This window comes from Paroedura picta, chromosome 2, assembly GCF_049243985.1.
Source record: "Paroedura picta isolate Pp20150507F chromosome 2, Ppicta_v3.0, whole genome shotgun sequence".
NCBI lineage: Eukaryota > Metazoa > Chordata > Lepidosauria > Squamata > Gekkonidae > Paroedura > Paroedura picta.
This window is the reverse complement of record NC_135370.1, coordinates 113,600,153-113,625,874: the sequence shown is the minus strand read 5'-3', so window position 1 is coordinate 113,625,874 and position 25,722 is coordinate 113,600,153. Positions and strand designations below refer to the sequence as shown.

The 25,722-nt window shown below is 43.9% G+C and overlaps 1 protein-coding gene across 3 annotated transcripts in view; it reads left to right on the top strand.

The window, feature by feature from the left end:
* ELF5 (E74 like ETS transcription factor 5) overlaps window positions 1–9,120 on the top strand; it is a 32,745-nt gene extending 23,625 nt beyond the window's left edge. For all 3 annotated transcript variants that reach the window (XM_077322142.1, XM_077322140.1, XM_077322143.1), the window contains 4 exons: window positions 1,015–1,065; window positions 2,987–3,055; window positions 4,420–4,615; window positions 5,084–9,120. In XM_077322142.1, the coding sequence (XP_077178257.1) occupies window positions 1,015–1,065; window positions 2,987–3,055; window positions 4,420–4,615; window positions 5,084–5,180 (413 nt within the window). In that variant the 3' untranslated portion in view covers window positions 5,181–9,120. The remainder of the gene's footprint in view (window positions 1–1,014; window positions 1,066–2,986; window positions 3,056–4,419; window positions 4,616–5,083) is intronic.
* The last annotated feature ends 16,602 nt before the right edge of the window (window positions 9,121–25,722 follow it).

Sequence of the window (25,722 nt, the reverse complement as noted above, 5' to 3'; positions counted from 1 at the left end):
TTGGTGCAAACTTAAATGGACTCCGGGGAATGGCAGAGGACAGGAAGGCCTGGAGGATCATTGCCCATGGGGTCGCGATGGGCCGGACACGACTTCGCATCTCACAACATCAACAAAACTGGTGTACAAGAGTGCACAGTGATATGGGAAAGGAAAGGCATGACATTGAGATCAGGAATACTGGATAGGGGAGGTTTCAGAGCAGGCATGTCAACGTATATAGAGGATGCAGGACAAAAAGAAGGTGAATACAAAGCTAGCAATAGAATCTCCTGTCAGCCACTAGCAGATGGCCCACATACTCTATGTGAAGCCTCCTAAGAGTTTCTGTTTTTATGAATTAGGGCCAAAATAAATCTCATGGCATTTGTGGCTTAGACTCATGGATGCCAACACGATTTTAGAGAGAAAAAAATTGCCATTTAAAAATGCAGTGAGTACCAGATCCTGATAGGGTATGTGCTGGGACCAGGAGTCTGAGCCCCCACCACCACCACCACCAGTATGTCTTTTCAAGTGCCAAAAAAGTCCACCGCTACAGCAATTTATTTATTTATAGTATTTAATTTGTTTATTTTCTTTCTTAAATTTCTAGGCTGCCCCTCTCCAGGAAGGTCTTGGGGCTGCTTATAACAGGGGCATAAATTTCATAGAGTAAAACGATAAAATCCTAAAAATTAGTCTCTATAAAACTGTTCACCTATTCCATCACTTAAAAACATCCCTGTTGGGTACTTAAATGGTGAAAAGGATTTTGGCATCCAGAGGCTATAACATTTAGTCTGTTGCTTAGGGAGCAATGAAACCAAAATGGGGGACAGGAAAGGCTCATTTAAAACTGTTTAGATCTTGACGGCAACTAGAATGAGCGGAATTTAAATGTCTAGAAAAGTAGCTTAGATAGGCAGTGCCAAAAGTCCTCTCTAGATCAAAGACTAAGGTTTTATTTCTAGGGCAGTGCCTGTACATGCACAAGACTATTAACACTGAGTTTTATGAATCCTTCCCCCCTAGGTATCGCCTTCTTTCATGATAATGAAGAAACAAAGTCGTCCGACAAACTTTGTAAGTAAACAAGTGTCCATAGTTAGGAAAAAAGCAATCACAGCAGTTCACATATATTCTTATAGAGATACAAGGATAAGCTGAATTTCTAGAGTTATTCTTTTCATTTGTTCTGCCTGTATTTTGGGAGAGTTCTAAACAGAGGCCTTGGCCTTCTTTGTTGTTCAGTGTATGAAACAGAACGTTGAACTAGGCAAATATCTAGTCTGATGGTCCAGCAGGGCTATTCTTATGCTCTCAGCAGAAAAACTGGGTCACTCAGACGTCATTAATAGGAACTTGCACTAGACATGATCCAGAGTTCTGCAAAACTCTTTACAGTGCCCCAAGATTATTACTAAACTTCTGTAGCTATGCCCAAGGGTTTGTACGTACCCAGTCGAACCATTAGGATGCTTTTGGCTGATCCTGCATTGAGCAGGGGGTTGGACTAGATGGCCTGTATGGCCCCTTCCAAATCTGTGATTCTGTGATAGTCTTCTGAGCCATACTGCAGACAACTTTGGGAGATTTCCTTTGTTTGATACTGGTTTATTGTGTGACACAGAGTGGTCCTGTCCAAAACAAACAACATTATTTTATTTGTTTGTTTTATTTATTTATTTGTATACCGCCCTCCCCTAAGGTTCATATAGACTATATCAGAATAATACATTAAACTGACTGATCATAATGAATGGAAGGTAACAGTAATAATAACAAACAGAGAATAACATTCAAACAGTGAGCAATCTAACAGGCCCATGGTTGGTCAGATCTGTCAGATGGGTTTAAGAGAGAGAAGTTTGGGGGCCCAGTAGGTGTTATTTACTTTTGGTCGGCCTTGACCAAATGCCCAGTGAAGGAGCTCCGTTTTGCAGGCCCTGCAGAACTGTTCTAGTTCCATTAGGGCCCTGATCTTCTCTGGGAGCTCATTTCACCAGGCAGGGGCCAGAACAGAAAGGGCTCTAACTCTGGTTGAGGTCAAGAGGACTTCCTTGGGGCCAGGGATCACAGGCCAGTTGGAAGTGGCAGAGCGCAGAGATCGTTAAGGGGCATAGGCAGAGAGGTGGTCCTTGAGGTACACTGGGCCCAGACCACAAATGGCCCTAAAGGTAATTACAAAGACCTTAAGCCTAATCCGGAATTCAACTGGTAGCCAGCACAGTTGTTGGAGGATGGGCTGGATGTGGGATCTCCATGGTGTTGCTTTGAGAACCCTTGCTGATGTAATCTCGACCAGTTGCAGTTTCTGGATCAAAGTTAAGGGTAGGTCTGTGTAGAGCGAGTTGCAGAAGTCTAGCCTGGAGGTGACCGTCACGTGGATCACTGTGGCTAGGTGTTCTGGGGCCAAGTAGGGCACTAGTAGTTTGGCTTGGCAGAGGTGGTAGAAGGCTAGCTGTCCTACTCTTGTGACCTGTGCCTCCATGGAAAGAGAAGCATCCAGGATTATGCCCAGGTTTCTGGTGAAGTGAGCCACTGATAGTTGTACTCCATCCAGGTTGGGTAGGCATGTTTCCTTGCTTGGACCCTTCCTGCCTAGCCACAGGACTTCCATCTTTGAAGGGCTGAGCTTCAGACAACTCTGCTTAAGCCACCTTGTCACTGCTTCCAGAAAGATGGCTAATGCTTCTGGGAGAGAATCAGGGTGGTCATCCAACTGTACGGATTTAAGTACAGTTACTGATTATTCCTTATGTGAACTTATTTTGCTCCAGGTGCCATCAAACAATCAAACTGCTGGCTAATCATTCACTGTGCTTTATTTGTTGATAAAGTGGTTTTTTAGTCCAAGATAAATCACAGACTCACCTTTTTTAGTGTTGCATGAAATTTCATTAGGTGAACACTTCGACCTTGTTAAATCACATTATCGTCATAGCCTGAAATTGAGTCATATTCACTTGTGTCAATATGTTTATTTTTTAATGTCCTTTTCCAGATGATGATAAGGCATGTTTGAGAACTGGTAGCATCAAGAGTCAAGAATTTCAGAATCACAGTAGAACAAGTAGGTATATCTCTGCCAACTAAAGACAGCACTTAGATATGTCATAAACATGCTGTCTTGATCGGTGTACATTACCTTCATTACCTATTAATTTTAAAATTCACTTTCCACAGCCCTCATTATTTTATTATTATGGGACATAACTGAAGATTTCCTAATGGCTGTCACTGCAGTAATGCATGGCCACCAGATGGCGCTCCTGGTGTCCAAGACAAATGCCAGTTCCAATTTCTATAGTAAAAGAAACCTAAATAACAGGCCCTGACATTATTCCTCAGGAACATAGAATTATAAGCAAATTCACAGGTTATATATGCTAGGTGACTATTGTTATGAAGAATTAAATAGACCTGTATACTGTATATACAAGCTAATGCCCCAAATTGGTTTTCAAACTTCATTGTTAAGTTAGGATTTAATTTTTTCTCTCCGTGATGATGTAGTATCAGATGGCATCTGACGCTCCAAAGTTTTTCCCCAGTATCAGTAGAGCAAAAGGAGGAATTTCACCTGAGAGAAGGGTAGACATTTACATTGCTGCTGAACGCTCTCTTTAACATCCAATGGCTTCCAGTATCTGCATAGGAACAATTTCAGTAAACTTTGATCCCAGAGCATTTACAGCAATGGTCCCCAATCCCTGGTCCGGAGCCTGGTACCGGTTCATAGATCAGTTGGTACCGGGTCGCGGTTCCTCCTCATCCTCCTCCCCGGCCGCTGCCTCGGGGGCTGCCCTGCCACTCTGCCGCCGGCTCACCTTTGGTGCTCACCAGTGGCTGCCATGGCTGGGGCTCCCCCTCGGTGTGTCACTGTGCAGCTGCTGCTGGCAGCATCCCCCATCGGGCGGCAGGAAGTCAGGGGTGCTGGTGAGAAAGCAAGTGGAGCAGGGGCTCAGGTGGCGGCGACATCCCTCAGCAAAAGACTACCCCCCCCCCGGGCCTTAGTAAAATTGTCAAGTGTTGACCTGTCCCCGGTGATAAAAAGGTTGGGGATCACTGATCTACAGTACATATTATTTTTTAAAAGTAGTAGTATTCATGGACCCTAAAATTACAGTGAAAAAGCATTCTCCAAATGCCAAAAAGAAGTATTTACCTTTAAAAAAAAATAAAACCCAAACTTCACACTAAACTCATTGATGAATATGTGAGCTTGTCCACCAAATACTAAAAAGAGGAGTGTTTCAAATCAGTTTGTTTTCAAGGTTGTTGTCTCTCTCTCGCTCCTAGTAAAATCAATGAACATTTTAAGATTGTCTGGATTGTGCCCATTCTTCAGTGGAATGGACAAGGATCTTGGACCCTGATAACATGGTTTTCTGTCACCAGGAAAGTCTATTAACATGTTTCCTTCTGTTCATGAAGGCCTACAGAGCTCTCACTTGTGGGAATTCGTAAGAGACCTCCTCCTGTCTCCTGAGGAGAACTGTGGCATCCTTGAATGGGAAGACAGGGACAAAGGCATCTTTCGAGTTGTTAAATCCGATGCTCTGGCAAAGATGTGGGGACAGAGAAAGAAAAATGACAGAATGACGTATGAAAAACTAAGCAGAGCACTTAGGTAAGCTTAAACCTTAAGCAGTGATATGTAAGGTAGCTAATTTTACACAGTTTTTCTGGTTACAAAGGTTTGAGCTACATCATGCAAAGGTCATAATGAAACTCAGCCATGGCTACTTTGGTTAGACTTGGCATCATGGAAATGATCTGGGGGTGGAATAAATGGTCATTGCAGCATATTCATCAACAAATAATTTGCCAGATTCATTAATACAACACTTGATACAATAGAACAATATCTGAGACCTTTAAGATCAACAAAATATTATTTAAGGTGTCTGAGGAAGGGTGAGAAGGTGAGACAGACTTTAAGATAACTCTGAAAAGTAATTTGAACTGGAGCTGCACAAGCACGCCCTTTGCCAGAAAGAACAGTAAATGTCACAATGATGTTTGCTTTTTGCTTTTTCTTTACTCATTGCATGGCGTACATTAAAATTTAAGTTCCATTTCAATGCTATTGTTGCAGGTACTATTATAAAACCGGGATTTTGGAACGAGTGGACAGGAGGCTAGTGTACAAATTTGGGAGGAATGCACACGGCTGGCAAGAGAGCAAGTTATGAAAGACTCAGTGTTTCAGACTGACATTATCTCATAAGCAACATGAAGTCTCCACAGTAAAGGAAGTTCACCGCAGCCCTTCCACAGAAAAAGATGAGTCCATCTGCTCTGAAAAACAGGATAAAGTAACCATGATAGACTTCCTGAACACAGAGGGTTCGGTGTTATCCATGGCTTTGGACTGGCATCATCACCTGCATAGCACTTATTATTATGAAAACAATCCCTGTCACCCGCTCCACAGACCTTCCCGAGTTTCATATTATATCCGTAGCATTCCTCCAAATGGCAAGAAGAGGGGCAGTTTTCCATTTGGAAAAGCAAGTTCTTGATCACCAGAGCCAGGTACATTGTACCCTTGGGAATGAATGTATAACACCGTTGTTATAACACAGCATTGCCCTACAGAAAATACTGGAAGAATCACGGAGTATCTTTAGTGTCTCTTTTCACATTTCTAATTTTTTTATCTCTAGCATGGCAATTAAAAGTTGTTTTACACTTTGTGTAGCAACTGTGTTTGCCCAAAGTTTCACTGGTGATGTACCAGTGTATCACACAGTGTACTTATTGCAATGGGGAGATACAGCAGACATGCTCCAAAGGTACACAGCCAATTTGGGGCTGCTCAGCACATGTCCCCAACTATTTAGCACTCCCAACTGCTTCTCACACTTTACACATTTTATGATGGAGAAAATAAGATAACACCATGACTGACTCATGAGCAGCCCCGTTAATCAATTCACACCTAACATCTTTTAATGCAACCCAACAAAGAAGTAGAAAAATCTTTGCTGTGAGGATATTCCCTCTCCTAGTATCCAATTCCAAGTACATACATGGAAAAATCCTGTTAAGATTCAAAGATACAAATGTTTCAAATCAGGCCCTTCATTTTTAAGCGTTCTATAATCAACTTTTTCTTTCTTTCAAGGAAATGTTTTTTCACTTGATGCACTTTAGTGCAAGTCTTTGTTACTTGTTTGTACGCTGCTGGTTGATTATAGTAAGTCAGATGACATCAATCCTGTCCTGCATTCAGCGTAAAGGAGCGGAGTATATAACTTATTTCCCTGAGCCCAGGAAAGGTGGTACATAAATATTTTAAATAAATTAAATGAGCATTAATGCAAGGATTTGTTTTACAAACACACGCCTAAACAAGTTAGAACTTAACATTCCGAATGTTTTTATAGAAGCAAAATGTTGGGTTCTGTTTTGGTTGGTGCATGAAATATGTTTGTGATTTTCACATAGGAAAGTGGCTTCTGTGGTTTCCTGTTGCTGGTGCAGCTGCGGGCAAAATTCAGTCACAATGGGGCTCCATGAAAGTTTCCCCTCAAGTTTTCCCACCCCTGTCCCCCAGCAGTAGTGCCCCCCCCTCTGAACTGATGGTGCTTTTCCAGTTGTTCCAGATCTAGCAAATGAACAGCATTATTTAACTGTACTGTTATAAAAATTCTCTGAATTCACAGCTTTCTTTTTTTTTAAGTAGGCTGCTGTTCCCCTTCTATTGTGAACATATGCTTTGCCCCTTTTTATCTCTGAAAGAGGAAAGGGATAGAGACTTACTTTGTAAGAAATGAAAGCTGGGGATTCAGAAAACCTGTTACTCACATTGTTACAATTGTACATCATCATCAGCCTTATAATACTGTACAGTGCAGACTGTCTTAAAGGGGCCCCCTAGTGGTGAGGGAAGGAAATGATTGAAGGAAATGGCTCCTTAAGTGGGAAGTAACCTTAGGGCCATTCGGCACAAGAACCAATGTTGCCAAATCTTCACAGAATGCAGAAACACTATATTAAATAATGGAATTTCGTCATTCCGCATACCTTTATTTCTAGTGGAATATAGAAGTCCCAGTAGTGTTTCATTCATTCCCCACAGGTTTCTGGTCTCGCTGGAATCGCAACAAAGGAAGCAATTTTTTTCTGCGCTTCTTCCCGCCCCTGGCGGTCAATCAAATGGAACAGCCAATGGGCTGTTGTGTTCATGCCCCCGAAAAGCCCCTTTCCCTTTAAGAACTGTTTTTTAAAAAACCAAACACACCCGTTGCAACGAATATGCGTTCAATTGTTGCATTTTTGCTGGCGTAGGAGCAGGCGATTAATCGTTTACACGCTCCTCAAGTAGAAAAAAGAATCCCCCCGCACGGGCGCGATTTGTGGCCGAAATTACGGGCAGTGCCGAACAGGGGGCTGTGTTGTGCTTGGGAACTTAGGGAGCTTTGTTTTAATTTAAATCACTTCTGTGGAGGGACTTTAGCCAGTGAAGCCTCGCTCGTTCATTGCTTTCTCAGGTCTAAGGGGGAAAAATGGTGATCGCTTCTCCAGAAGTTCAGGGCAAGAGCGGGGGAGGGACTTTCTTTCTACCACTACATTGAGAACGCAAATGTCTTTTGCTGGTATGTTGCAGCTTGTGCGCAGAAGTGTAGCATTTTTTTCAGGGGGAATTCGCTTTTCCCGATTCCCCAAAAAGCACTACAACAAAGCGCTTTTTGCGGGAGTGTTGCAAGAGTGTTGCAGATTGTGTGTGATGTCATGCGGGATGTTGAATTTGTAATGTTTACCAAAGGTAAGACTTCTGCTACATTTAAGTTGTACGGAATGGCCCTTAAATTTTCCCACTCAGGCAGCCATCCAGGCTTCCCCACAATCGTTCTGAAAACTTAGGGGCAAAGCAGATCTGAGAAAGCCTGGAGAAAAGCTGGGGAAAATTCCAGGAAATACACAGATGTCCCACAAAGCTATGGAACAACGGGGGGGGGGACCCTCTTCCCAACAGCATTGAACCCAGGGCAGATAACTATGCAGTAATGACCTATATAAAAGTGTTATGGATTAAGCTGCATATCTGCCATGAAATCCATCTGAAACTAAATTTCTTTCTCACCACTGACTTCTATGGGGCTAGCAACTTTAGGGCACATCTGTGGCATACAGTTAAAACTCTCACGTTTTCTCCTCGAGTGGCTTGAAAAGTTGCATGCAGATGCTGACACATCATGACTGAGTCTTTCCATGCCTTTTACAAAACTGCCCAAATTGGTGCTTAGGAAAGAACACAGTTCAATCTATTAGAAACGGATTTATTGGTATAGTGTAGACTGGCCTCAGATGACTAAGATGGGAGAATTAAGCCTTTTGTAAATTCTTCCACATAATGAAGTTGAAAATCTGTGAGCAGTAGATTGATAATTTTATAAGTATTATATTTTAGCTGTATCTCAACAGCAATTGTGCATTTTGCATTCTACCTCAGATGTAGCTTGGCAGGTTTGATAGGGGGCTTTTGGGTGATTAAAGCAGGAGGACAACTGTGAACTTCCTGTGTTTGAGCCTGTTTTGGAATTTAGTAATATTAGTTTGTTTCCTATTTACTGTCATGCCAGTGTGATGCACTTTACATGGCAATGTCAGGATGCTTGAATCTACTTCATAGAAGGAATTGGCAAAGCATGAGGCCTTCCTGGCAAGATGATAGTCAGGACTTGTGCTTTCAGTAAGACATGAACATGGGACCAGGGAACTGTCAGCCAGTGCAATAGTTATCACCAGGCTCTGGCCAAAGAAGGAAATATATCCATAGCTGGATGGTTAGAGTCGCCCTCTACAACAGAGGTTCTGTGGCTGGGCAGGAAAGTGACAGATCAGGAAGCGTACCTTCCCACCTTAGCTTGAGTGCAACTTATGATCTTACCCTTGGCTAGGAATTTGGGAGTGGTCCTAGATGCCTCCCTATCTATGGAGGCCCAGGTCATGGGAGTAGCACGTATGACATTTTTCCATCTATGCCAGGCTGTTAGCGCCCTACCTGTTCCCAAATTGCTTGGCCACAGTCATTCATGTAGCGGTCACCTCCATATTTGATTTCTGTAACTCTACACTGATCTGACTCCCCCTGGGAAGTTCCCCTCTGAGGCAGAAGGTCTGTTGAGCGGGGGGGGGGGGTGAGGATTTGCAATCAAGGGGGATTTGTAATTGGGGGGGTTAATGATTGTTTCATGGGGTTTTATTATTGAGATGTTGTTAACCCTGACAAGCCATTTTAGGGAGGGGCAGTATAGAAATTGAAACATTAAATAAATAAATACAAGGATATCAGTCAAACCAGCATGAAAGAGCAATACAGATCAAATGGCACTCCTCTTTTCTTGTAGAGCTCTAGGACAAGTTTGGTCACTGCTCTGAACAGTTCAGGTATTCTGCTCCCACTGCGGACTACAAACTGTCCATTGCATTTCTGGCCTTCTGGCATTTTCTTCTTTGACTCATGTCACATGAAAAGGGCTGCATCTTGGCAGTAATAATACAGAAAGTCTCAGAGTGAGTTTCCAGTTAAAGCATCTTAAAGAGTGGATGTTGTGAAAGACCCTTTTTCTGCCTAGAGAGCTACTGTCAGTCACAGTATATAACAGTGGTCTGATTTGGTAAATGATACCTTTCTTTGTACACTTCTGCATCATCACTTGACTACAGCTAGCTCTGCCATGACTCTGACACAGCTGGGTGGGACTGTGTTCAGCATGCTTCTGTTCTCAGCAATGAGAATTCTCTTTTGGAGTGGGCAAGATGTACAGCTCACCTTGTTTATACACATTTGTAGACTATATAATACGGGAAGTTGGATTAGTTTTAGGTGAAAATTCATGGAAAGGACATTAACAATTTGAGATATGTCAATGATACCACATTACTGGCAGAAAGTAGCAAAAACTTGAAATGACTAGAAAAAGGTGAAAGCATAAACTGCCAAAATAGCATCACAACTGAACATCAAGAAGATTGACAACTTTATACAGCTAAAGTTGATTCAAGTGGGTAGCCTGAAGTAGCACAACAACATTTGACTCCAATGGCACCTTTAAGACCAACGAAGATTTATTCAAGGTATGACAATGGAGAAATTGATATCGTTAAAGGCTTCTTATTCCTCAGCTCCATCATCAACCCAAAGGGAGACTGCTACCAGGAAATGTGGAGGAGACTGAGAGGGCAACCATGAAAGAGCTAGAAAAGATCCTCAATTGTAAAGATGTGGCAGAAGACCAATTCATATGAGAGCATTCCGCTTTACTATGTGTGGGTGTGAAAGGTAGACAATAAAGAAAGCTGACAGGAAGAAAGTTGATTCATTTGAAATGTGGAGTTGGAGGAATGTTTTATGGATACCAAAAAGACAAATAAGTATCAAGCCTGAATTCTCCCTAGAAGCTAAAATGGCCAAACTGAGGGTATCATAATTCAGTCACATCATGAAAAGACAAGGGCAACTGGAAAAGACAATAATGCTAGGAAAAGTAGAAGCAGCAAGAAAAGAGGAAGACCTAAAATGAAGCGGATTGAGTCAATCAAGCAAACCATGATCCTCAGTTTGTAAAACCTGAGCAGGGCTGTTAATGACAATGTTTTGGAGGTTATTAATCGCCATAAGTCAGAAGCAATTTGATCACACACACACAAATTAGCCTTGGCCCCATATACCAAGCCTACCCTTTGATCCTTCTTAATACTTACTGACTGGACATATTTTTGACAAGTCTCAATGGAAGCTGGTAAATGCACTCTATGGAAGCCCATCCTCAAATTACTCAAAGCACAACAGCAAAAGATCAAGCTACAAAAGACACATGCCTCTTTTTTTTAGAGCATGCATATCCCTGTAAACCTTTGTTAGAGTTTATTAACATAGATTTTATTTTATTTTAAAAACATGTCATTTTTGAGTCAGCTGAGAGACAGAGGCTGTGTCACACTCGAGAAAGCTGCTCAGGAGGCTTTTCTAGAATTTGGTTTAACACATCTGAAACTTGGGAGATGCCAGTTCTCAGGCTTGTACTGAGTTTGCATGATCAGGAATGTTTCGATTCATTGCCAAATTATAGCTGGACTCTGTTTATGCAATAGTTACCCAGTGGCAAAAATGCTATATAACTTTAGTCTAGTTAAGCATTTCCCACACCCTCTTGTCAGGTGTTTGTGGCTTGGCCTCTTAGAATTTCATTATCTTTCATTTTATTTTGCTTCACACTCAGAGAAACTGAACATGCCAGGTCCCAGCTGAAGTCCAGGCAATGTTGCTATGCACAGGAGTCGGCTTTGAGTTGCCAAAAACCTCCTTTTGTTGTCACATGAGGGGGCCGGAATATAATATGGGGATGCATGCATTTAAGTGGGGAACAGGCCTGGTGCTGTGTGCACGTACTGAATCTCCAAGCTCTTTCTTCACAGGTCCTTGTTGGTCATGTGAATAGGGTAACCATCTCTGCTAATTAAGCAGGGGTTCAAAGTTTGTTTTACATCAGTGCCCAGTGCTCCTTTCTTGCACAGCAAGTGAAAGCTTTCAAACATCGTCAGTTGTTTAGCCAGAAAACAGGGGTCTCATCTCCAGGCTGGGAAATTCATAGAGATCTGAGGGGAGATCTTGTGGAGAACAGGCTTGCAGAAGGGAAATACCTCAGCAGAATGGAAACACCCCACCCTCCATACACTGTAGCCTGGAGATCTGTGTAATTCGGGGAAATCTCAGGGACCCTACAAACGAAAACCAAATCTCTTGCATTTCTGGCCCCATTCTTATATCTGAATTTACAAGGTATGAGCAGTGCTCCCATACTGTACTCTTCTTAGTCTGACAAAGAGTGCTTGGTCTTAAAGGTGCTACTGGACTCTGATTTTATTGTACTCAATGTTGACTTTGTCCTTTAAATAAAGAACCTTCCACCCATTAGAGATGACAGAAACTGCACTAGTATTGTTGTAACTAACATGTTGAACAGAATCTTTCTTTTGTGCTATATGAAATTAATTTTCTTCCAAGTAGCAGCAAAAGAAAAATTATACATGTTAGTGAATGAAGCTCTGGTGTGAAGTTTTAATGTGCCTTTAAAAAATAATATGCATTCCTGTAAAATATCTGTTGGATTTGTATGTTTTTCATCACACTGTAGCTTGTAAAAAGTGTGTATACAATATTTAATACATCACATTAATATTTTAAGTTTTAGATTGGCAATTTGCTGGACAGCCATTATATTTTTGTAGCGTTGATCAAATGTTTACTTATAATGCCAGAAAATATACCCTTGCAATTACTTTTCATGCCATGCAGAGCCTGTATCTGGAATACAAATTTACTTCATGTAACAGAACATGCTGTGTGTGAGAAGCCTTAACCAGCCATGTTGCAACAGTGGACTCCCCCCCCTTAAATGTAAGTTATAGGGGGGGGGGAATGGTTAATAACTGAATCAACTGAGTGACTGTGTGCATTATTTTATTCACTTGGAAACTTCAGAATCATTTGAAGACCAACTAAAATTATATACAAATGTCACTGAACATGGCCAGAGATGTTCCTGAAGCAGATATTTCCTTTCCCCAAGGAGCTAACTGTTTGTCCCACGACTCCTTTCTGAGGATCAGAAGAACCTCACAACCAAAACAGAGCCATTGATCAGGTAAAATCACCTCTTCCTTCTTCTCCATTAATGCAAGAGTGAAAGAGGAAGAAAGGGGTGAATTCTGTCTGATTTCACTTCATTTCTTCATTTCACATCTCTTGACATATTTTCCTGGGACAAATGGCAAGCTGCATAGAGAAGGATAACATGGGGAAAGACCTGATCTACCAACACCTTCTATACACTCTTCTGCTGGTTACGCACCGGCACCCGTGCCTCCCCTCGCCCATCCCCCAGCGCTGGCTGCGTCAGCCTGGAACGGCTGATCTGAACGCCGCCACGCACAACCCTAATTGTAGTGGTTGTCATAGGGGGCCAATGGGAAGCGTTGGTTTAGGTCGACCTCAACCAAATGCCTGGCGGAGGAGCTCCCTTTTGCAGGCCCTGTGGAACTGTTTAAGTTCCATCAGGGCCCTGATCATCTCTTGGAGTTCATTCCACCAGGTGGGGGCCAGAATGGAGAAAGCTCTGGCCCTGGTTGAGGTCAAGTGGGCTTCCTTGAGGCCAGGGACTACCAGGAGGTTGGAGGTGGTAGAGTGTAAGGCTCTTTGAGGGGTGTAGGTGGAGAAGTGATCCCTCAGGTATACTGGGCCCAGACCGTGTGTGGCCTTAAAGGTGATAAACAAAACTTTAAGCCTGATCCAGAATTCAATCAGAAGCCAGTGCAGCTGCTGGAGAATGGGCTGGATGTGGGATCTCTGAGGTGTTGCTGTGAGGACCCTGACAGCTGCATTCTGGACCAGTTGTTGTCTCCGGATCAAGGATAAGGGCAGGCCAGCATGCAGCGAATTGCAGAAGTCCAGTCTAGAGGTGACCATCACGTGGATCACTGTGGCTAGGTGTTCTGGGGCCAAGTAGGGCGCTAGTAGTTTAGCTAGTGGCTAGTGGTAAAATGCTAGCCATGCTGCTGTCGTGATCTGAGCCTCCATTGAGAGGGAGGCATCAAGAATCACTCCCAGGTTCCTGGTGGAGTGGGCCACTGATAGCTGCACTCCATCCAGGTTGGGTAGGAGCACTTCCTTGCTTGGACCTTTCCTGCTCAGCCACAGGACCTCCGTCTTTGAAGGGCTGAGCTTCAGACAACTCTGCTTAAGCCACTCTGTCACTGCTTCCAGGCAGCTGGCTAATGTTTCTGGGGGAGAGTCAGGGCAGTAATCCATAAGGAGGAAGAGCTGGGCATCATCAGCATATTGGTGGCAACCCAGCCCAAAGCTCCTGCAACAGTTGGGCAAGGGGGTGCATAAAGATTTTGAACTGCCCCCTGGAGGACTCCGCAAGCCAGTTAGTGATGGCTTGATGAGCTCTCTCCTCTGTCTGCGATTTGGGGGCCCTGAAATAAAACAGAAGCTGGGAATTCAGAAAATCTGTGACATGCATTCTGGAAAAAGGAGATCAGCCACTGAAGAGCTGTCCTTCTGATCCCAGTATTGGTGAGGTGATGAGCTAAACACTCATGATCGACTATGTTGAACGCTGCTGAGATATATAATAAGCAGTACTGACCCGCCCTGATCCAGCTGGTGATGGAGGTCGTCCATCAGGGAAACTAGCACTGTCTCCACCCCCTGACCAGGCCAGAAACCTGACTGGGATGGGTCTAGGACTGAAGCTTCTTCCAAATATGCTAATAGTTGGTCCATGACAGATTTTTCAAGCATTTCCCCCCAAAACACTAAATGTGAGATGGGGCGGGAGTTGGATGGCTGTTGTGGGTCCAGGAAAGGTTTTTTGAGTAGTGGAAGAACCACTGCCACTTTTAATCCCACCAGGAATTCTTCTGTTGAATATATTTACACATTATTCAAAATGCAAAATTAAAAACAAAACAAAAAAACGCTAACAGTATCAATGTCAAAGTTTTTGAAACAATGACTATTAATCCGTCAATTCATATTCAATGTGTTTGCATACAAGTTCAATTTACAAAAAAAATGTGCAGATTAAACTAACAAGTTTATTTTATTCTAGAAAATACTTTTCCTTGCTGGCACAATGCCTAGCATCATAGCACCATGACTATCTTACAAACAATCAGCTTCACTGGCAAAATGCCTACTTAATGTTTCATGGAAACATCAATTTTATCTTGTAGGTTTCAATAATGTTTGGAATATCATGAAGCTTGACAAGCAAGGCTCCTGGCCTCTTATAAATGGTGAATTTCTGAATCTAGATGAAGCAAAAAAAATGTTTAATGATGTTCATAAAGGGATTAATACAAACTGATACATCAAAATGCTTCCAAACATTTTAGCAAGACAGTATGCTATACTGTATCAAAGGAACAGATAAATCCAGTAGGAACAGCAAGGAGACATGGCTTTTGTCTACATTCAGATGGAGGTCATCAACTAAAACCACCAGAGCCATTTCTGTCCTATAGGCTGGCCTTTAACAACTTTTTTTTTTTGGGGGGGGGAAGAAAGAGAGAGAGAGAGAGAGAGAGAGAGAGAGAGAGAGAGTCCTAGGAGTTTAAATGTTCTGTTCTTTCATTCTGTTGCTTGGAGCCAAATAGAATGCACCTGAGATAACAAGGATGGTGAGCTTGGTGTAGTGGTTAAGAGTGGTAGACTGTAATCTGGAGAACTGGGTTTAATTCCCCACTCTTCAGCATGAAGCCTGCTGAATGACCTTGGGCTAGTCACAAGTTTCTTAGAGCTGTTCTTACAACAGAGCACTTCTGTTAGAGCTCTCTCAGTCCCACCTACTGTACAGGATGTTTGTTGTGGGGTGAGGAATGGAAAGGTGTTAGTAAGCCAATAGACACATTCCAGTTTCACAAATGGAGGTCATGCAATGGGAAACTGCAAAATATATACACTTTTTCTGCCTGAAATGTTGAGGCGCCGCTTATTACACAAAACATCACTCCATGTCATTTTGTAATTGGTTCTACCTCCTGCAGCAGCCAAGCTGAAGTTGTGTTCTCACCAGAATTCCAAAGGTGCATAGCAGGCTCAAAAAGATTGGGGGCCCTGAGATAAAACAGAGGCTGGGAATTCAGAAAATCTGTGACATGCATTTTTTCAGGGTGTAGTGATCATAGAATCATAGAATCATAGAGTTGGAAGGGGCCATACAGGCCATCTAGTCCAACCCCCTGCTTAACACAGGATCAGCCCTAACCACCCTAAAGCATCCAAGAAAACCTTTGCTTGAAGACTGCCAGTGATGTAATGAGCAATTGCTAATTTTAAAACCTTTGGAAAAGCTGTGGTAGCTTAGAGGAGGGGGGAGATGGCCACTACACAGGGACTGGGGCAGGGAAACTGCTGTGTGGAAGCCTTGTTGACCCTAGGTTTTATCAGCAGCAAGAGGGAAACCACCCAGACCTATTCCAGCCTGGAAGTGCCTTTTTAAAAAGTGTTACTGAGAATGCTACCTGTACAGTCGCGAATTCCTGCTAACAACACTGCTACCATGTCTGCTCCCTCCTCCCTCTCCATCTTAAACTATCCACTATGCAAACAGAAGTACAAGTTCAAATGTCACTTTTCCCCTTCCAGTTTTTATCAGCTGAATCAGCAGCTACAACTGCAGTGCACAGAAACCCTATACCTTTCACAACACCAGACTTTGTCAAGTTAGCATTTAACTGGAGAAAATGGCAGGGTTGTTGGTCTGAACAGCTGAGAGTTGCCACATCTTATTTGGCTGATAAAGAGCTGTACAAAGGTCTGGAGTGGAAATCTAAAGGACCCTGCAATCACTGAGCAATGATGTTGTAATATTTCACCACAACAACGGCTGATTAAAGCCTAAAGCGTTTTGCCAGGGAAAATCTTTAACCTCATGTGCTTCAACAAAGGATGTCTCTCTCCTAATATTAATTAAACCAAATTAATTGCCCGGAGACTCAGAGCACTGCACTATTTTAAAAAGCTAGATTTCTCCTCCTTGTTCTTTTTCTTGCCATGCATTTTTTTAAAAATCCATTTCTCTGCTAGCCTCTTTCAGCAGTTGCTAAAGCTGGTGCTTCCTTTACCAGTATTACTTCTAGCAAACTCAATTAAATTAATCTGGGTTTATATGGGTGTAATTGCACAAGCTCAAGATCTTTTAAGAGAGCCAGTTTGGTGTAGTGGTTAGGAGTGCGGACTTCTAATCTGGCATGCCGGGTAAGATTCTGCGCTCCCCCACATGCAGCCAGCTGGGTGACCTTAGGCTCGCCACGGCACTGATAAAACTGTTCTGACTGAGCAGTGATATCAGGGCTCTCTCAGCCTCACCCACCCCACAGGGTGTCTGTTGTGGGGAGAGGAATGGGAAGGCGACTGTAAGCCGCTTTGAGCCTCCTTCGGGTAGGGAAAAGCGGCATATAAGAACCAACTCTTCTTCTTCTTCTTCTTCTTAATAGGAGGGGAGTTCAAATCAAATGCACTAACTAGTCCAACAGGAGGGAGTGGAAATACAGAGAATAATATTCCATCAGCAGAGGAATTGTTCTGTGATGGACAACACCTGGAAGAGGAGGTTCTGAGTGCTGTAACAACATCAACAATGAGGGAAAAGTTAAAATTCCTCACAACTATATGAGTCAGGGCAACAGGCTCTGAGCCTGATGATTAAATAGCCAGAGCTGAATGAGAATGAATATTCCTGGCTATGTGCTGAGAGAGGCAATTCAGTTCAGGCAGAGCTGAGTCTGAGACTGGTCAAAGAAACACTCATCTGAGGATTAACTCCAGTGAGAGTACTGGGTTTCTGTTTGACAGGGCTAATTCACACAGTATCTGGTCAACTACAGCAGTGATTTGGCACAGAATTTGGGCAATCAAATTAATCCACTTTGGAATGGGAATCCTTCTGAGGAAGAAAAAGAGGACTTCTGTATGGGGAAATCAGGGGAGAACTTCCTGTGTGAGGCAGTTTCAGTCACCTCAGAAAGGAAGAGAGAAAATTATGGCACAAGCTGAGAATGACCACTTTCTAGGAAGCTAGGGAGTTAACAGGTAGCTCTATAGAATATAAAGATCTGAGAAAGACAAAGGTGTTTAAGGGAAAACATATGTAAAGAAATCTCTCTAACTGAATAAGTACTTTTAACTGAGTAAGAACTGAATTGTATAAAGAAGAAGCTTGATTCCAACCACCCTTCCTTTTTCATAAATAAAATCTTTTATTACTTTTTTGGCGGAAAAAGCCTCAGTGTCATTCTGACAAAGGGTTGTGGAGAAAAGGTGGCTCTATACCTTCCCAGAGGCCCCCAGGGCTGAGTGAAGCCCACAGAGACAGGTTGAGACAGTAAGCTTCATTTTTGGAAGGAAAATTCACCCCCGTGTGGCGGAGGTGTAGAGAATGATCCGTCATAAATGGCTCAAGGAGATCAGGAAAGCTTCCACTCTCCTGGCTTTTCACAAACTATGAAAAATGGAACTATTCAAGAGGACTTTTCTGTCCAGATAATAGGGTTGCCCTATACAAAATGGTTTCCAAGCTTACTTGGATAAATTATTAGGGACCTTGATTGGCCCTGCCCCTGCAGCTCCCGTTCTCCGTCCCTGGACTCTAGCTTCTTTGCTCTCAGATGCGCCTCAGTGCCTGGAGCCAGCAGCAGGTAAGGGGAGAGGGCCTTGGGCAAAGGGTCGTGGTGGAGGGCCCGCTTACGAGGCCCTCTTGCCCTGCTAGGCTGGGCCTGCTAACGAGGGCCTCCTGGCCTGCTAAGCAGGGCCTGCTAATGAGGGCCTCTTGGCCTGCTAGGCTGGGCCTGCTAACAATGGCCTCCCTGCCTGCTGACTGCCTGCTAAGGAGCTCTGTCCCGGCCCTGCTAACAAGCTGGCCAGCCCCCGCCCACCCCACTTGATCTGGCTGCAAGCTGCCGCCCAAAGCCATCTTAAGCTGCCTGGCCAGGGGCCAGGGGAGGGGACCCTTTCAAGGCCTGTTCTTAGGAACGGGCTTTAAAGCTAGTATATAACATAAAAAAACATTAAAAAACTAACTCACAAGAAGCCTGGCCAAACCTTTTGACACATAGCTCCAACAACATATTCCATGGTTAGAAATATCTCGACCTATGATACGTGACTTTCTCCCCTCTCCCTTCCCACTGCATCCTAAGTGCCCACAATGCTGGAGATGGACAACAGAGGCCTTTGGAGATGCAGTGGGAGGAGAGGGGATAAAGTCAGGTTCTGTGAACATAAATGCTACTGGAGCCAACCCATAACTATTTTTTTCAGTGCCTGAAATGTCCATAAGGTAAAACTCGCTTGCAACATTTTTATCTGGAGGACTAGCTTCAGTGCTTGGGTGTATGTTGCTTGGGTCCAAAGCCAGAAATTCCACTTCTGCAAAAACTGAAAGTGTTTAAGATGATTTTTCCCACAAGAATTAAAGAACACTTTGCAAAGCCAAACCTTTCAAAAAGATTTATTGCAGGAAGTCTTCCAACTATGAATTAGAGGCCTTTCCTGCTGTAACCAAAATTATATTTTTAGTTGGCTAGAAGGTCAGTTACATTAGCATCACTGATAATTATGTTATGCTGCTTGTCATTCTTTTATGAAAGGAGGGCCTAACATGAAGGCAAAAGCAAGCCATGACGTGGATCTCTGAGGACCATCCTAGCAGGGCTTTGAGGATAGAAGAGGGAGAAAGACTGTCCCTGCCCTTTATAGCTTATGAGTCTTTGCAGCTCTGTGACCCCAGGAGTTGACTTTCCTAAGGCTGAAGGCAACTGCCTGAGGGAAGGAGAAAGCAGCCAAGATCAACATTTGAGAAACTAAAAATTGTCTGTGTGAGCCCCCCCCCCCTAGAATTTTCACTGTGTTTTTTCTCAGTACCTATTTCAATTCCATTTTTGTTTACTTGCCAAAGTAGCTCCTTCTGACTGTGGATTGTCTGTGAATGTGATGCCATCGCTTACTAGGATAATCAATCAGCCACTAAGCGTGTCACTAAGGACCCTGTGTTGCTGCCATGCATGGATGTCATTTTTTTTGTGCACAGCCAGTGCAAGAGCACTATCAGTCTGCATCGTTGCCAGTAGTGGGCAGTGAATCCTGCTGCCATAGCAAATAGGCTCTCCAAACATCGTTCTTTTTTCCTGTTAGTAACCGAGGTGGGAGAAGCTGCATCCCAGGGGTAGAGTTAGCCCTGGGGTTCGAGATACCATCAGTCCTACAAGTACAACTATATAGGCTAGATATCAGGAAAAAAAATTTCACAGTCAGAGTAGTTCAGCAGTGGAATAGGCTGCCTAAGGAGGTGGTGAGCTCCCCCTCACTGGCAGTCTTCAAGCAAAGGCTGGATACACACTTTTCTTGGATTCTTTAGGACAGGGGTAGTCAAACTGCGGCCCTCCAGATGTCCATGGACTACAATTCCCATGAGCCCCTGGCAGTGAACGCTGGCAGGGGCTCATGGGAATTGTAGTCCATGGACATCTGGAGGGCCGCAGTTTGACTACCCCTGCTTTAGGATGCTTAGGGCTGATCCTGCGTTGAGCAGGGGGTTGGACTAGATGGCCTGTGTGGCCCCTTCCAACTCTATGATTCTGTGATTCTGTGATTCCTTGCATTAATCTAAAAATCTATTGGATAAAGAAGAACAGCTGGCAATGTATCTGAACTTCATTAACTTTCTGAATCTTATAAACAAAAAACTGCACCAGCTCAGTACGACTATTTTCTAATGTCTCTGTGTGTGTGTTTTAACGAAGGGAAATAATATGAAAAAGTCTTGAGGCAAATGCTACTCTGCTCATAAAAGCAGATAGTAATTTTGCTCACTGAAGAGAAAATGAACTTAAAAGAGACACCCTGTATTTTGCTTAAATGGGTGATGAAAGAAGAGCTAATAACCCATTTTCAAAAAGAGCTGATTCCAAGCGAGACTGCACTAATTTGTGCTGCTGAAGTGATCTGCATCCTTAGCAAGACAGCAGCATCTCTTCTTGAGGCTGACTGATGTTTAGAGACAGAAAAATTGCCTGAATAGGACATCCCCTGAGCTTTGCGCTCTGTGAATATCAGCCCATTGGTGATCCCTGGCCCCAGGGAAGTAGGACTGGTCTCAGCCAGAACCAGAACCTTTTCAGCCTTGGCTCCTGCCTGGCAGAATGAGTTGCCAGTAGAGACGCAGGCCCTGACGGAGCTAACAAAGTTGTGCAGTGCCTGCAAAGCAGCACTCTTCCACCAGGAGGCTCATGGTTGAAGCCAAGTCAGCTGACATACAACTAAGGGCTCCCCCCTTCCTAATCCATTTCATGTGCCCTCTCTGCCTGTCCCATCCCCATGTTGATGTCCCCCCACTCCTGTGAAATTCACCAGGAGTGAGAAGAGCAATTCTATGAGACAGCGAGGAGCTGTGGAACAAAATAGAGATGTCAATTTTTAAACTCTTGCGAGTTGGGGCAGCCTAGAAGTCAAAGTATAAATAAATGAACAAATAAAGAGTCTCTCAAAACCATCATCTTTAGCCAGCCTTTTCTGCCTGACATATAAGTCAAAGTAAAACAGGGTCTTGCAGCACCATAAAGGATTTGCAAATGATCTGGCTTTAAAAAGCTTATGTCTAATATATTTATTAGCCTCCTAACCTGCAAATACAATTACCCTTCTAGAAATTACAAGGCACAAACTGATAAGCTACAAATGTGTGCTGTCAGGCAAAGAAATGAAAGCTATCACGATTTCCAACTCAAACGGACCTTGTGCTCAGTGTGCAAACTACATGCAAACTACCCTACTCAGAATCTACTATCAGTGAGAAACATTTCAGTCCATTGTGTATTTCCATTCTGCTCTTTCTTAAACAAAATCTAACCACATCCAGAGATATAGGTGTAAAAACATAACTTTGCTATACCCTCCTTTAAGCTGAAGGTGACATGAGATTAAATCAGTCAAGTGCCTACAGTAACAAAGCAGTACAAACACACGTACACACAATTGCTTGCCATTCAATTTTGCAGTAGGAAAAAGAATAAGAGGGTGTGAGCCGCTGAAAGAGGAGAAGCCAGACGGAAGCGTGTGTGTGTGTCTGTGTCTGTGTCTGAGTGGGGGGGAGGGGGGTATAAGATACAGATAAAGCAGTTAAGGCCACCCTAAGCCACCCACTAGCCTGGTGCCCACCCTCTCACTACAGCATGAGTGTGTGTGCACTGCAGCGGCAGCCCAGCTGTGTGGTTCCAGACATGAAAGGACGCGTCATTCCTCAAACTGAATGGGTGCAGAGCCTGGAAGTGGTGGAGCTGATGGTGGCCTTCCTTCCTTCCTTCCTTCCTTCCTTCCTTCCTTCCTTCCTTCCTCACTCTTCAGAGTGGAAGGGGAAAGTATGCCAAGGCAAGCAGGCCCTGGCAGCCAGCAGCACCACTGAGAGAATCACTTAGGAGTCGGCTGCTTGCTGTGCTTTGGCATCATAGGTGATAAACAGGTTTCCTTACCTATAATTAGTATTTGTCTAGTTGTCCTGAACATGGGTTCTGTGTAGGCATGCAGCCTAACTGCTGGAAGAGTTCTCACTAGTTTAGAGATTTCCAGGGGCAGCTCCTCCAAGCAGCGCTCCACAGCCACTTCCCAGCTAAACAGTCACGTGCTCAGGAAGGAGCCTCCCCAATCCCTCAGTTCCCACTGAAATGAGCAAAAAAATCAAGACAACCATAGGTCAAACCTCTGCTTTAATAACATAAAACAAGAAGAACGTATGCTCACAGCACGGCGGAGGGAGGGATGTGTAGCTGCACAGGACTAGATGAATGCTAGTTTCAGGTAAGGAAACCTGTTTTTCATAGTCATTGTCCCATGCAGTCCCACATGGGAGCCTGCAAAGCTATACACGCCAAGAATACAGCAGTGGGATGAACATTCAACTAGTCACAGAATGCAGTGCCCACAGCAGCCTCCTTCCTGGCATCAATGTCCATTGCATAGTGCTTCACAAAAGTGTCTGTAGACAACCAGGTGGCAGCTCTGCAAACATCCTGCAAAGGAATGACCTTGTGGAAGGCTGCAGAAGCTACCTGAGTTCTAGGAGAGTGTGTACAAATAACTAAGGGACACTGGACTGAAGCTTCTCATAAGCTGCTCTAATAGCAGACACTATCCATCTAGAGATGGTTTGAGAGGATGTGGGTTTCCCCTTAGAGGTGCCAGTGCATGCAACAAAAAGAGTATGGGAATGTCTGAAAGGTTCGGTTATCTTTAAATAAAATCAGAGGTCTTTTGACATCCAACATGTGGAGTGATTCTTCTGTTGGGGAAGATGAAATTGGGAAAAATACGAGGTTGATATCCTGTAACGGTGAAACCTTGAAACTACCTTGGGCACAAACTGCAGACTTGGCCAGAAGACCACCCTGGTAGGGAAAAACTTTAGAAACGGATAATCTCATCTAAGGGTGGTTAATTCAACTCGTCTATCAGAGGTGATAGCAACCAGAAATAAGGCAAGCAACAAGCTAGTGGCTCAAATGGAAAATGTATCAGGTGTGTAAAAACTAGTGTCAAGGACCACTGGGGAATAACGGGAGTCACAGAAGGATACATATTATCTAATCCTTTCAAAAAAAATTAGAAGTGAGAAAAAAGTGACATGCCTTCGACGGGCAGGTGGAAGGCTGAGAGAGCAGCCAGGTGTACCTTGACTGACGTATTGGCCAAACCTAATTTGATCTAGGAGTAGCTCACTGTCTGGATCCCTGGGACAATGGTGCCCCTGCCCTTTGTTTGTTGAGGATACCCTGGAGTATAAGCAGGTTATTGGTAAGCTGGCTAGTATGGACGCTGGTTAGTGGATTGATATCTCGGAGTTGAAACTCAAATACTTTGGCCACTTCATGAGAACAAAGGACTCCCTGGAGATGAGCCTAATGCTGGGAGCGATTGAGGGCAAAAGAAGAAGGGGACGACAGAGAATGAGGTGGCTGGATGGAGTCACTGAAGCAGTAGGTGCAAACTTAAATGGACTTCAAAGAACGGTAGAGGACAGGAAGGCCTGGAGGATCATTGTCCATGGGGTCACGTTGGGTCAGACACAATTTCGCATCTAACAACAATAACAGCAATCTTGGGGTTTAACGTGGCTTTGTATCCCTGTGGCTGGTTCACTCCAAAAGACTTAGCTGCCTGCTTGTTTTTACTGCTGTCATGGAGAAAATCATCTGTTTTAACAGAAAATAAAGTACTGCCCTCAAAAGGCAAGTCCTCAACACAAGCTCTAATCTCAGGAGGCAATGCTGTTGACCTAAGTCAAGCATGTCTCCACAAAATAATAGCAGCTGTCATTGCACAGGTGGAAGCATCTGTGGAGTGTTTTGCCACATTAATCTGTTGCCTTGAGAGCTTCAAAGCCTGGAATGAATCACTTTCATCAAGGACCTCTGCTCCTTAGGTGAATTATTAAGAAATGGGGCTGTCTTTCCCACTTCTTGTGGGATAAACTGCAATAATTGCCTCATAATTGGAAACCTTGAGTGCCAATGAGCTGCAGGCATAAACCTTATGGCTGAGAGAGTCAATCTTTCCTTCCTTATCAGAGGGAGTAGTGTGGGCTCCCCATTTATTTTGGGTCTGCATCTCCTCTGCTACCATTGAGGAAGGGGGAGGATGAGTGAACAGGAATTCTGATCTCTGCTCCTGAACCCTGTAGATATTTTTGGTAATCCTGGAAGTCGCAGGCATAGATATGGGTTTAGCCCACATAGAGGTTGCTCTGTCTCAAAACCTCTCTAGCAACGGAAAGCAACCAGCCTTGGTGTGTCTGGACATAAACGTCCCAGGATCTTGTCCTTGTGCTTATTGTTGATGGAAATTACGGGTATCTCCAGAGCTTGCACCATTCTTGGCATCTGTTCAGAAATGAGGCAAAAATCCTCATTGGGATACACAGGACCCTGATCACCTACAGCATCATCCAGAGGTTGCTCAGACAAGGCTCCGGAACCAGCTAGACATTCTCTCTTCTTCCTTGGAGACATAGGGTGGTTCAGGTTGGGAAGCCCAAGATGCAGACACTAGAGGGTGCATAAAGTCGGTATGATGTCTTGAAGGACTCATGGGTGGCAGACATGTGTCCATGAACACAGCAAGGTATTGCCAAAGAGATCAGGTATTGCCAAAGAGATCAGAACAGACTATTGATGACCCATTGGCGATTGAGACTTCTGATTGGAGGCAGTCATCTTGTTCAGTAAAGTTACATACCATTATGTGCCCAAGTGCCCCATCCATGGAGTAAGGTCACATATCGTTATGGTAGGGGAGTGACTCAGAGACTGAGTCCTTGGAACTGACCAGCCCCTCCATTCCAATGGTGGATCTGAAGACAGAACTGAAGGAGATGCTTTCAGATCTGACACAGCAGACAGAATCAAACAGCTCTTCTTTGACTTATACTAATACTTTTTTAAGGGCAGCGGTTCGGAGGAAGTCCTTTGTTGGGCCAGCTCTGGGGATCACAATTGTTTCCATGTCAAATCAAAGGCTGGAACCAATTTTATGGAGGCCAAAAAAGGAGCACCAGACGGGTGCTCCTGAGGAGTCTCAGATGTGGATGGCTGCACTACCGGTGGGTGCTGATATAGACAGGAATTTCTGACAAAGTGTTGCCCCCCCCCTACTTTACAGGCCTACATTTTAAATCACAGCAACAAACATTTGAACAAATAAAACACATAGACTTTATACAGTGAAAACATCACACCAGCCCTTAGTGAGCTTGCCGCACACCATGGCTATTCAGATGCTCTAGTCTAGGGGGATTCCCAGCTGCAATGTATGGCTGCGAAAGTTGGACCATAAGGCTGAGCGTCAAAGAATTGAGGCTTTTGAACTCTGGTGCTGGAGAAGACTCTTGCGAATCCCTTGGATTGCAAGGCGAACAATCCAGTCAGTCCTAGAGGAGATCAGCCCTGACTGCTCTTTAGAAGGCCAGATCCTGAAGATGAAACTCAAATACTTTGGCCACCTCATGAGAAGGAAGGACTCCCTGGAGAAGAGCCTAATGCTGGGAGCGATCGAGGGCAAAAGAAGAAGGGGACGACAGAGAATGAGGTGGCTGGATGGAGTCACTGAAGCAGTAGGTGCAAACTTAAATGGACTCTGGGGAATAGTAGAGGACAGGAAGGCCTGGAGGA